General features: G+C 35.4%; 1 protein-coding gene across 1 annotated transcript; it reads right to left on the bottom strand.

Annotated features, from left to right (window-relative positions):
* Nucleotides 1–7,317: 7,317 nt before the first annotated feature.
* Nucleotides 7,318–9,720, bottom strand: LOC140168508 (cell adhesion molecule 1-like). The gene has a single exon (XM_072191909.1). It carries the CDS (start codon nt 9,227–9,229, stop codon nt 8,057–8,059), a length of 1,173 nt encoding a protein of 390 aa, XP_072048010.1. The 5' UTR covers nt 9,230–9,720; the 3' UTR covers nt 7,318–8,056.
* Between the last annotated feature and the right edge of the window lie 4,548 nt (nt 9,721–14,268).

The following is a 14,268-nucleotide window of genomic DNA, read 5'->3' as shown; positions in this document are numbered from 1 at the left end:
AAATAATTGTCAAGGATACAATGATGGCGTCAAAGGATACATGATGACTTCAAAATCCCAAACGTATTAACTCACAACTGTTTTGGAAGAAAGGTTTTGAACTAAATATCATCATCATTTATCCCACTTCAGGTCACAGGCCCAGCCAACACAAAACGTTTTAAAGGCTATAGGTATTTTGGGTTTTGGTATTGGTAATGTCGAGGTTTTTCAATGCCAATGAAAACGTTTCAAACGTTTTTGTATGAAGAACATTTTAAAGTAAGTTTTTGAATGTTATGAAAACGTTTTATACATTTTATATAACCCGACATTTTAAACGCTTACTAACAGCCTTTTCTAACCTTTTGCGAATGATGTCAAAAATGCTTTGTGTTTGCTGGGGGGGGGGGTCGAAATTCTCCAGAAGTTGGCACCAAAGATTCCTGTCATTTTACTTTTGCCATCCACCTGGTCCCTATAAAACTTCGTATACCTGTCCCTCCATGATCTGACTTTGTGTCTGCCTTGTCGTCTTGAGCCCAGCCAATAAGGCTTCCATTCTGTGACATTCTTTGTCCATCTATCATATGTTGATCTTGCAAGATGGCCAGCCCAATTCAGTGTCTACATCTCTGCTTATTGTGTTGGTTACTTCTGTTTGGCTTTTGATCCATGCAACTGTTTTCCTGCCCCTTTTGGTAATACTCCGTATCTAAGTATGATAAAGGAGTATTTCGTGATCCTAGCATCCTCTTCTTATGACATTTTTCAGCAGATATCCACAAAAAAAGCTTATTAATTCCCAAAATTTCAGTTGATTCCGATTTTGCGTGTGCGAGTTATGCATGATTATATGTATTACACTGCTCCATATAGGCCACTGTTGTAATTTCGTTCTGTTATACCAGAACGAAATTCCAATTTGGCGATATTTCTGCTAAACGAATTAATCTGCATTGGGTACATAAACATTATGTATCCAGAGGTATCCAGTGATATAAAAATATAAATTTTTGAGAAAAGTGGGGGGATGAGGCTGTAGATCACGAAATGCCCTTTTAAATTAAGCCATCGATATTTAAGTATAAGACTCAAATTCAAAAACCCGGATGAAATTTATACAAACCTTTGAAAAACAATAATTCTTGATTGTAGTGATCTTTCTAAATTGAATAAACTTAATAATGAATAAAATTGAATAATTTATTAGAAAATTTCAATAACCACTGACCTCTGTCTTTTGTCAGTATGTAATCAAATCAGAGTTAGGAGATAATTGAATACAACTACAGTTCATAAAGGTTTGTATGCAACACAAAAATTCATATTGGTCTATATTCCAGCTGGGAGACATGTGGGCGACATGATCTTAAGGTTGGCAACTATTTCAAACTGTTGCGATTTGGTAGTTCACAACATCTTGCGAATGGTGGTGAGTTTTGGCAAAAACTGCATTGTACATTTCATAGCGAGTGTGTAGAAGATTTCAAATATCAAAGCTATATGAGAAAGGTTTTTAACACAAGTCAACACATACATAAATGACAGCCAGTGAAAAAATTTCACTGACCATCCAGGATTTGAACCTGGGACCTTCGGATCAAAGATATACTTTTATAGAAATTATAGGTCTTGTGGTTCTTGTGTTATGTTGTAAAGAGGGTTGAAACAACACTTTTGAAAAATGTACATAACTTATTAATAACAATAAATCAAGCAAGTTTACAAAGCATATAATTTGTAAATGAACATTTGCAAAACATCAAAGTGTTATATTTCAATAATATATTGATTTAGACAATGAAAATCGATTTGTTTTGGCTGCTTAGACCAACAATACCTATAGTCTACCCTTAATCTTCCGTACAGGGAGTGTGAATTTCAAATGGGGAGGGGGAGAAGGGGGTACCTGAATAGGTGTCTCCATTTGAAATCTACACCCCCCCCCTGTGGAAGGTTAAGGTCATGTCTACCATAGGGTGTATATGAATTTCAACCGGAATACCCGCATCCCCCACTTTTCTCAAAAGTTGAGATTTTTATACAACTGCTCTGGCTACATAATGTGTAGGCCTAGGGTGATTCGGATAAGAATGGACCACCTGTACTATAAAGTATGTTTAAATGAATAAAACACAATATATTTACATGAATTGTGGTAAAACTGTACTTTTATTTGAAGTTTATGAACTGAAGAACAGAATGTTTATGAACATTCCTCTCCCTGGTTCTCTATCACTTTGCGACAGCGATTCTCCCACCCGACCCGTGATCTCCCTCGAGAAGACTTGGAAGAATCGTATGACCTCCCAATTTCACATAATCCCATGCATCCTTGATTTTTTTGACCAGCATGTTCTTGTTTGTGGCAAGTGGGGGACAGTAGGCTTTCTTTTCCATTATGGACCACACATTTTCAACTGGATTAAGATCAGGGCTGTTTATTGGCCAAAAATCCTTGTCCCAGTATGAGGGAAATATGTGACTATTTTCCCTTTAAATCAAAGATACAACCGGACGTTATTTGTTCAAACTACATAAAATGGTCTGAAAATGAAATAATATTGCTCCAATTTCAAGGAGAAAGGTTCTAAATGGAGGCTGATATGTTGTCTTGAAAATCCATTGACATCCAGATGTTTAGTGCTATAATGATAACTACCTGAGGGTAGCATAACTGATCACCTACCTGGTCCATACTTACCCGAATCACCTATTATACCAAAATGTTTAGTCAAATTTGAATTACGTTCTGGTATAACAGAATGAAATTACAGTACACATGCATAACTCGCCCAGCAAACACAAAAACGTTTTAAAAACGTTATAAATAAGTTATATTTTGGCTTTTGGTTTAGGTAAAAACGTGTTAATAACATTAAAATGTCGGGTTATATAAAGGTCATGAAAACGTTTAAAAACGTTTTATATGAAAACACACTACAACAATATTTTTTTAATGTTTTTAAAAATGTTATTGTAAACTATTTTCGCAAACGTTTTTTTGCCAAATATCTATAACATTATGTTAAAATATTTGCACTCAGCAAACACAGAAATGTTCTTAAAATGTTTTATTGAAAACGTTATAATAACATTTAAATGTCGGGTTATATAAAGGTCATGAAAACGTTTTTAAAACGTTATTGCAAATATTTTGGGAAACCATTTTTCGCAAAAATATTTTTCAACCCCAAAATAACATTCTGTTTAGAATGTTTTGTATCAAGTTTTCAAAATGTTTTGGAATGTTATTAAAACGTTTTTATACCCTTTATATAACCCGACATTTAAACGTTTTCTGTAAAACATTTTGTGTTTGTTGGGCAGTAGATTATCAAAAAATGTTTTTAAATGTTATGAAAACATTTTATACCCTTAATATACCCTTTATATAACCCGACATTTAAACATTTTCTGACAACCTTTTATAACCTTTTGCGAATGATGTCGAAAACGTTTTGTGTTTTTTAAATCGGAATCAACTACATGGCATTTTGGGGATAAGCATTTTTCCTGGATATTACTGAAAAAGTGTCATAAAAAGAGAATGCTATATACATGTATATAAAATACTCCTTTAACACACATAATTAGATACACACCCCACCGAACATGACACATCCACCCCCACATGCAACGGATTGCTAAGTGGTCCTGCCAGCTATGCTGGCGGCCCCAAAAAATAAAATTAAAAAACATATTACGAGGTCGAGCGCTTTCTGTTATTGAACTGTGCTGCTAATTAATTAATTTTCTTAATAGGACATCGATTTGCAAAAAGATTGTATGTGCTACCCTATATTGTTTTTGTTTGTTTTATTTTATTTTATTTCTTCTTTAACCTGGGACACTCAATCAGTTGAAAACACAAGTAACTTGTTCTTCCTTGAGGCCCAGGGAAATTGTTCGAAATTGAGTTTTGGTGGATTATGAAAATAAAGGTAGATGTATAGATTTTAAGCTATTTTACAAATCTTATTAAAAAGCAATTAAATTTTTTGCAAAAAATAGATAAGTAGCACAAAAATGGATATCCTACCAAAATACCAAATTGGTTCATACTAGACGGTGATGGACATCAAATTATTCCATACATGTAATAAACTGATTTTTGTAAAAAGAAAAAAATGTTTCATGAAACCCGAAAGAATCTTAAAATATACAGAGTAATATGCATTCAAATCCAAATGCACAACGATAGTCTTTGTAAAAGACTGACTCGCGATTGTGTCGGACTCGCGATCAAGTGGGGTGAGCGGCGAAGCCGCGATGAGCCGCGAAGCGGCGAGTACATGCCGCGCCGCGAGCGCGTGTGCCCACTATGGTTTCCGAGAGTGTGTGGTTCCCACTAGTTTCTCTCCCTATGGATAATATAGGTACACGGTCTGCAATACAGACTAACAACGATTAAACCCTAGCTCTTGTTCATATAATGAAAAAACAAGTGTTAATAGATTAACACTATTTGAGTAACACTTTTTAAACATGTTAAACCGTTAATGTGTTAACATAAATGTTAAAATATTAACAATTGTGTGTTAAAATAAACACAAATGTTATAATATTTGAACACATTAACGGTTTAAGGTGTTTAAAATGTGCTAATCAATTGGAGAGTGTTGATAACGTGTTAAAGCGTTTAAAAATTAACACCCTCATTTGTTAACGTGTTAATAAAAGTGTGAAAGTGTTAATATTTTAACACACAATTGTTAATATTTTAACATAAATCTTAACACATTAACGGTTTGACGTGTTTAAAAGGTGTTACTCAAATAGTATAAATCTATTAGCACTTGTTTTTGCAGTTAGTATCTTATATTAAGGGCTGGCCTTTTTTTAATTTGCCAAAAAACCCTAACATTTGGTCTCTTGTGTGTACTGAAATCTATAACTATTCAAGAAAGGCATTTAATAAAAGAGCAGTTAAAACGTTCACCGATTTGCATAATATTCCACGTTTCATAATAACGTATTCTCAAAGGACATTAACTGATCAAAACCATCCTTTGTTGAATTCAACAAAACCAAGCAACGGGTAATTAAATTACGGATAATAGAAATGCCATTAAATTTTGCCGAAAAATATAATATGTATTCAGAAATTAATAATAACGCAAAGAATAGAGAGAATTGAATCACGTTGGTGCCCTCCGTGGCAGAATCAATCATTGCAAATTATTAGTCTATCAGTAAACGGAGTACAATCGATGGTTACCGAGGGGTCGTTTAAGCTTTATGATTCACGTGGTTCGATATTGAATTACTAGCGTTGAAAACTACAGCATCATTATTTCCTTGACTATTTATTATTGCCAATAGTCTATCCTTAAATTGAAGATGGATCAACTTCGAATCAGTTTGTTAATTGGAAAAAATATAAAAAACAAGCGATGCTATAGATTTGGAGTAGATAAAAATACAGACCAATTTGATGACTGTGAGCTTTTGGTACTTCACGTTGACTTAATAGTCTTTGTGCGTTTAAAGTGCTTGAAAGCTTTATTAAGTTCAAGTCATTACATGAATATGTTGTATTAAATTGGGAAAGTTTAAGGAATACTAAAGATGTCTGTTGTTGGTTGTTAATATATTTATTTAAGAATCTTCTTCATATTATGAGGAAAGCTATAAATTGGACATGTGTTGAGTGGCAAGGATTGAAAGAATGTTTTTAAAATTCGTGACAATACGTAAGACCTTTCACAAATATTTAAAATTCCTGTTCCACAAAATATATAGATAAAGATCAAGACTTTTGAAGGTTTTCATTATTAATTGTAACTTAATGTTTTCTGTGATTAGACCTTTCATATGATTTCAGGTTTTTTTTCCATACCTATGTAGCACGATATTTTCACAATGAAATCGAGAAACCTTGTTTTTCGGCGATAAACCAGGTTTTCGATCGATAAACCTGGTTTCACGATTCGTTTTTCGATTTGAGAAGCAAAGTTTTTTTTATTTGAAAACCCAGGTTTATTGATATGAAACACAAGGTTTGTGATAAGCCTAGTTTATTGGCCGACAAACCTGTTTTTTTGATCGAAAAAACTTGTTTATCGAATAGTCCAGTTTTATAGATTTGAAAAGCAAAGTTTTTCGCTTCAATTGTGCATTATACCCGCCAAACATAATATACCATGACATAGGGAGAAAAAATAATGGACAACCAATGTGCTGAACGCTCATTTTATACAAAGGGTTTAGACTAAACTGGGCTCAAAAAGAAACTTATAATATTTCACGTGGTTATAGCTTGAAAATTATCTGTCCATCAAAATGAACCAAAATTACACACGATTACTTCAATACTCTACTCTAATGACAGGTCAATATCCAAATGGTTACCTTACTGACACAAATGAAAAACGCGGTGGAAAATGGAAACCGCTTGCTGTATCACATGTCACAGAATGGAAATTTCGGCAACATAGAGTTTTAAGCACCTGAAGAAGTCAAAACAAAAGGAAGATATGAAGGAAATATCACTTTATACCCAAACACAGGCATCAATAGTGAGTGTATGGCCACCACGTGCTTCGAAGCATTCAGTGCATCTGCTACGATTGTTATTTTTGTGAGGCAATCCTGAGACAGGAAAGTCCACATTGCTGTTACAATTGCTTCACACCCACATCAAATGAGCTGTGATGTGTGGTCAGGCCCGTAGTCAGGATATTTTTGGGGGGGAGGGAGGAGCTGATTTTGAAAAAGTGGACTTTTTTCCAAGGTTGGGGGCAATTTTGTGAAAAGTGGACTTTCTTCCCCAAATTTGGACTTTTTTGACCAAAAAAGCTTTAAAATCCATCGCACCCACGCACCCCCCAGCTACGACTCTGCATGTTGTCCAGGAAGCTCTTTCATGTCAGTGCATTTTGGTGTTGTGTCAGTTGGGCAACTGCTTGGTTACTGACATGTGTTTAGAGTAGAGTATTGAAGTAATCCTGTGTATAATTTTGATTCCTTTTGATGGACAGGATTTTAAGATATATGACCTTATCAAAAATTATAAGTTTCTTTTTGAGCCCAGTTTATATGGGGTGTGAAGTAAGTGTTTTTAGAGTAGGGCATAAAAACAAAACAATTATTGTTTGTTCAAATTGTCAATAATGGTCATCATCATGCATGGTGTCATCTTACGTTGTCAACCGTCATACATGTCGACAAATTATACATGTCGACAAATTATAAGGTAAAACGAGTTTGTCAAACTTTTATACCAACCATTTCTTGCCACTACAAAATTTTACAAAAAAAAGTACGACATTCATGACAATCATAAAACATTTAAAATGTAACACACTTGTATTTTATTATTTTAATCAAATCTGATCACATTATGATAATTTTTAAAATGTGTGATTGCTATTAACATTATTATTGGTGTGATTTAAATGTTTTTGGCAAAATATCATTTTAAACATAATTATTAGTTTGCGTGTGCGTTGCTGAGAGGTGGTAAACATTCGCATAATTATTCTGATCAATGTATTCGCCTACGCTTGTCCTTTGCTGTTAACATCACAGGTCATGAGCAGAAATAATAAAATTCTTCCTAATTCACCACCTATAGCAATGAGTGTACACTTTATCTTTGAATGTATCGCCCTGCACTATAAGACACTCATATTACAGGTGCGAGTGATCAGCATAATATGAATATGAATGTTCTGTAGAATTACAATCCATGTTTTATTATGTTCTTTAATAATCTATGTTCATATGCAATGCAGTGGAACGGAGTAACGTCTAGTGCAGGGCGATACATTAAATTCAAAGATAGTGTGCACCCATTGTTATAGTGATTAATCCGGTTACGTAACTACTTCTACGTCGAATTATCGATGAGTTCTTTTTATGTAGGTTTGATAAAAAATATCAAGTATGAAGGTTTTTGCATTTTATCATCAATCCCATTTATTTACGCAAAACAGCAAACCAAAATTTAATCACAACTTGCATACTGTTAGCTCATGATTTGTGATGCCATTTCAAGCTTATAATTGCACGATTCCAAAATGTACAAATCCATATATTTACAAACAAAATATTATTATACAAGTCCATTTCACTGAGTGTCTGAGAATCCAATCTGATTATCAACTTTTCTTTCCAACGCCATATAAACCCGATAATCACCTCTCTTACGATCCAACTCTGAATACAACTGTTCTCGTGGTATGCATACCTGTTGCGTGTAACCTGTCCCATCATCACCATTATGATTGTCAAATGTTGTTAAGTGATAGTATCGTAGCAGTAACGCAATACCAACGACCACGAAGATTAATGCAAAAGCTGAAGCAATAATTGTTGCGATTACCCATCGAGAAGCCGATGATTTCATTAATGTACAGGTATCTAAGCATTCTTTATTCAATTTTATATTACCTTTTACAAAAACATCTTTAGGTATCATTTGAACTGAATCTTTAACATTTGGTGTCCTGTTACCAACATATGTGTCCTCCTCTGCCTCCTTCTTATCATCCTCCGCATCACCATCTGTTGTGTATCCTGGTAGAACACGAATAGGACCAATATGGCATGATTTGATCAAAGTTGGGAATGCAGGACTCGTAATTTGACATAAATACACGACACCGTCATCTTTCCTATTTGCAGTCATTGTAAGAGTATTTGTAACTCTGGACGAAAGTCTAGTTTCGTGGCCATCGAGAATGGTATTATGTCCCATTCGAAGCCACCTGGTTGCAATCTGTGGAACTCCATCTTCAGAAGTACAATTAAAAGTTACTCTCGAACCAGCAAGAACTGTTGTCCCTTCAGAAGCCCCACATAACGGGTTACCATCATTTGGAAAATGCATGATATCAATAAAAACAGTCTTAACCGCGATTTCAGACACACTTCCCGAAGTCCCCATAATTTTACACGAATAATTCCCTTTATCACTCTGTGTTATATCAGTCACCGATAAAAAGTACACAATTGAGCCATCGCTGAGAGTTCGTACAGCAAGGTACTCACGTTGTCCAACTTCTGCAGGTTGATCACCCCAGAATAAAACAATACTTCTGCCGTTGATCTCCCTTGATATAATGACCCTATGGTCCGCATTCAAATCCCAAACTTGACAATGAACTGCGAAGAAAGTGCCTTCTTTAACTGGATTGACAGGAGCGGTGACGGAGATTCGAACACTTGCTTTAACACCACATAAAATTCGTACTAGCAGCTCTATGAAACACATAAATAGCTTGAAGTCGTTAATAAACATTGTTGAGGAGGTGGGTACAGGTATCAGGTCATCAACTGCATGTGTAAGTGCATGGATTGTCCAATAACTCGTCTATAAGACCTCAACGTCCCGTCTGGTCGATAATATCACAAGTAGATGGCACAGATACCCAATAGCGTTTGGTCACTTCTGAAACACTCAAACTTTATGTTGACGTTAGCTAAGTGTGGCAAGACATGTTAACATTTCGATGCTGGCATAAAAAGTAATATCAACGTTCTATTAACACGTGTATCATTGCAGAATCCGGTAGATCTATTTGAAGAGGATGATATATTGAGAATATTTTATTTTGAAGATAATATATAATTTTGAAAAAGTAGAGGCTGCACGTAGTACCTTGAAGGCCCCAATTAAGAATACGTTATACGGTGCATCTGCAAAATTTTGCCGCAGTACAACTACCAGCGATGATTATTAAATTTATTCCATGCATACGAGAGTAGCTTGAACGAGTGAGCTAGCAGCGAGCGCGCCGCTTTCTATATTGAAAACGACAATGCATGGGCACAGTAAGGAAATAAGAGGAGCGCGCCGACTTGATTTTATTATGGAATATGAATATAAGAAAATTGGGATATTGCCTATTTGGCCTTTTCTTTCGTAGAACATCATCACAAGGGAGCAAAGGAAATTACGGCACAATCATATATATGAATATATTATGATTATCCTAGCGAAAGATAATTCAATACCATGGCATGGATTCCACAATGGATTGCGATGTACAGACAATACGAGGAAAGAAAATCAGTACCATCTTTGCCTGGTATATAGAAAATCACTAAAACACTCCTTGCTCGGAGCAAAATATCTTCCACTAGACGCAAAACAAGGCTCTTAGATAAACAACCACTGATCAAAAACTCTATAAATGTTCATTTTCTTGATGTATAAAACATGTTCAAGTAAAGTCTTATGTAAATCTCTCAGCAGGTAAAGTCGAATTTTTCAATTTTTTTTTACAAAAATGTTTTAAGATTTTTAGAATTTCAAAGTTTTATTCCTATATTTGGAATCTACGTGAAAAATGCATCAAAATGAGTACAAACATTCCTAGTATTGGGTCAGTGGTTCTTGAGATAGATTTAAAGCAAATTTTGGATGAGTCCTATTTAAGCTATCATTTTGTCTTAAAACGGCAATATAGCAGTGTAAGAAAAAAAATATCGATAAATTTACAACAACATGTTTTGTTAAACATCGATAACGTCGAGATACGGTACATTATGTATCTTTAAACAGCACTTACGTTTCAAACATAAGATACAAAAAAATCTTCATCAAATATCACATCTTTCATGTAAAATGTCAAAAAGTAACAGTTTCCCAACCCTATAATATTGATGGAAAAACTACTTCAAGTATGACATGAACAAACACTATAGATATATTTTAATTTTAGATCAGTCACTCAAAAATGCATATATATATTCTAACAAAATATTTGCGGGTTATATACACAAGAAGGTTTTATGTGTTACTTTGGAAAGTAAGAAAGAGAAAAAAAATTATCATTTCGGATCCAGTTGGCCATTTAATATGATGATTTTGAAGTTCTTGACTTGAGTTATGAAAACACACCATGCCTTTATCTTCCGGCTGTACGGTTGTACAAACAAGACCAGCGATTACACATATGTAGCGCCCACTTTAAAAGCCATTTATATGTTTAGAAGATCCTCAAACAGCCCCTACAGGTTTGATCTTTATTGAATTGAAATCCCCTGCGATGACTACTTTTTTTTGATTTTCTTGATTTTAAAACATATCCGCCGATCACGTCGATTGTGAGTTAAAAAGCGGGTGGCCGTTTTTGCTGTTTTCCTTCCTTAGTTTCAAGTGGCGCGCAAAAAATGCGAAACTCCGGAGAAAGGGAGAAATCTTGAATTCATAGGAATATACAATTACACCTATTGCTTTTATGTCTTTGTTGTTAGGTAACTGCGACAGAATCAAAACGATTTACTCTAAGGGTTTTTTTTTGCGCGAGGCAATTTGCATTTTGTTGATTCGAAATACCTGATGATTTGCGCCTGACGCGTTTTGTTTTTAAAGCAACAAATATTGTTATAAAATTCAAAGTACTTTTTTACTCGCTGAAAATAACAATTTTGAGTAAATAAACCTGATTTTCAAAGCAAAATATCTGTATTTTTATGCTCTTGAAATATGCAAATAAAATGTTGTTAAACACAATTGTACCACACTTGAAGTTGATGAGTTCCTTGCACTATTACCTATTATTTCATTTATTTAATACACATTCATTTGTTTAGCAGAACAAATTTCCAGTTTTATATATGACCTCTTGTTTATAAACTGGGCTGAACCATTACTAAAAATACCAGACAGGAAATTGAATTAAAGAATCACGCATGAGAGATTATCTATTGTACACCACATTGTGCATAATTATTTTCCTGATATTTTTGTGCGGGTCTCCGGTAACCGGTAAAAGCACACTAGCACCTAAATTGTTTATATTGTACACAATTACCTCGCATGGTGGGGTAGTTGTTTTCTCTATATACGTGCTGTTTTTCGGATAGCTTGTTTGATTGCCGATTCTATGGGCGGCCATGAGGGCCAAAAGGGTCTCAAAACCACACAAGGGTCTCAAAAGTACAATAAGGTCTCAAAAACACACAAAGGTCTCAGAAATAAATACACAACAAGGTCTCAAAAGTATAATAAGGTCTCAAAAACACAGAAAGCTCTCAGAAACAAACACACAGTAATGTCTCAATAGCACAATACGGTCTCAAAAACAGAGAAAGGTCTTAGAAACAAACACACAACAATGTCTCAATAGTATATAAAGGTCTCAAAAAACAGGGAAAGGTCTCAAATACAGAGAAAGGTCTCAAAAACAGAGAAAGGTCTCAAATACAGAGAAAGGTCTCAAAAACAGAGAAAGGTCTCAAAAACAGAGAAAGCTCTCAAAAACAGAGAAAGGTCTCAAAAACAGAGAAAGGTCTCAAAAACAGAGAAAGGTCTCAAAAACAGAGAAAGGTCTCAAACACAGAGAAAGGTCTCAAAAACAGAGAAAGGTCTCAAAAAACAGGTAAAGGTCTCAAAAACAGAGAATGGTCTCAAAAACAGAGAAAGGTCTCAAATACAGAGAAAGGTCTCAAAACAGAGAAAGGTCTCAAAAACAGAGGAAGGTCTCAAATACAGAGAAAGGTCTCAAAAACAGAGAAAGGTCTCAAAACAGAAAGGTCTCAAAAACAGAGAAAGGTCTCAAACACAGAGAAAGGTCTCAGAAACACGTTATGGTCTCAAAAACACGTTATGGTCTCAAAAACACGTTATGGTCTCAAAAACACGTTATGGTCTCAAAAACACGTTATGGTCTCAAAAACACATGGTCTCAAAAACATGTTATGGTCTCAAAAACACGTTATGGTCTCAAAAACATGTTATGGTCTCAAAAACACGTTATGGTCTCAAAAACACGTTATGGTCTCAAAAACACGTTATGGTCTCAAAAACATGTTATGGTCTCAAAAACACGTTAATGTCTCAAAAACACGTTATGGTCTCAAAAACACGTTATGGTCTCAAAAACATGTTATGGTCTCAAAAACACGTTATGGTCTCAAAAACACGTTATGGTCTCAAAAACACGGTATGGTCTCAAAAACATGTTATGGTCTCAAAAACACGTTATGGTCTCAAAAACACGTTATGGTCTCAAAAACACGTTATGGTCTCAAAAACATGTTATGGTCTCAAAAACATGTTATGGTCTCAAAAAACACGTTATGGTCTCAAAAACACGTTATGGTCTCAAAAACACGTTATGGTCTCAAAAACACGTTATGGTCTCAAAAACACGTTATGGTCTCAAAAACACGTCAAGGTCTCAAACCAGGTATTACAACCGACCGTTATCTGTGCAGCAACGCATGCAGTATTGCACACATCCGCTTGCAGTTCCGCATGAGAAACTGCACATTCCGTCACGCACATCCGCATGCGGAACTACACATCCCAAATTGCATTTCCACATGCGGTGATGCACATCAGGATCCCCCTTTCAAAGAAACGAATGCCCCTAAAGTAGGCACTCGGATTGTAAAATAGGCCTATGGATGGGTCATTGTTTTCAAAATTTTCTTAATTCCTTTTGGAAAATAGATCAACTTTGCATTACTGTAGCCAAAATGTTTGAAATTTCTCAAAAATGCTTGGTTGTAAGTTGTAAAAACTAAGACAATTAATTTGTGTTAGATTTGGCCAAAACTTTTGGTATATCAATGGGTCCAAATTTCTTACAAAATTACGAGTTGGACTTAAAAGTTCAAATTCTAACATTTAACTGTGTAGTACCGAAGACAAAGCCCAAATGTCACGCCCCTTGGCGCCACCACTGCATGATGTGTCCGTTCCTGAGGGGTGGTGCAATAATTATGTGTACCCCCGGGATGGTGAATTCTCAAAATGGTCTGCCAAAAATGGCTTGCCCCCCCCCCACCTTTGGCCTTACCAAAAATCTTTGCCCCCCCTTTTTTTTGACGTACCAAAAGATTTTTGGGAACCTGAATGTAAAACCTTGTCTTATCATATAGTGCGATCGCAGCGAGCAAGAAATTTTGCATATTTGAACGTGTTCCTAACGTTTTCCTACACCTTTTTAGGGTGTAATATAGAAATGGTGCCCAAAATATCTGTGCCAAAAATTGCATGCCCCCACCCCACCGACCTGCCGAAAATTGCTTGACCCGCCCTTTCGACCTGCCAAAAAATGCTTCCCCCCCCCCCCTTTGGCCTGCCAAAAAATCTTTGCCCCCTATAATTCACCACCCCGCCGGGGGTACACATAATTATTGCACCACCCCTGATAAGTTCAGGCGTCTGGAGGTGTAATGAATTGAATAAAAATGTAGTATGAAATGGGTCTATTGAGAAGATGTACATCAGTGCATTTATCAATTTTGTCCAGGTATTTGGAACATGGGATCACTCAGGGTCCACCCCATATCCATGTTGGTATATCACTGTGGAGGATGAAT

This window comes from Amphiura filiformis, chromosome 13 (assembly GCF_039555335.1).
Source record: "Amphiura filiformis chromosome 13, Afil_fr2py, whole genome shotgun sequence".
Taxonomy (NCBI): Eukaryota; Metazoa; Echinodermata; class Ophiuroidea; order Amphilepidida; family Amphiuridae; genus Amphiura; species Amphiura filiformis.
Note: the sequence above shows the minus strand (reverse complement) of the source record. Positions and strands in the feature narration are given on the sequence as shown.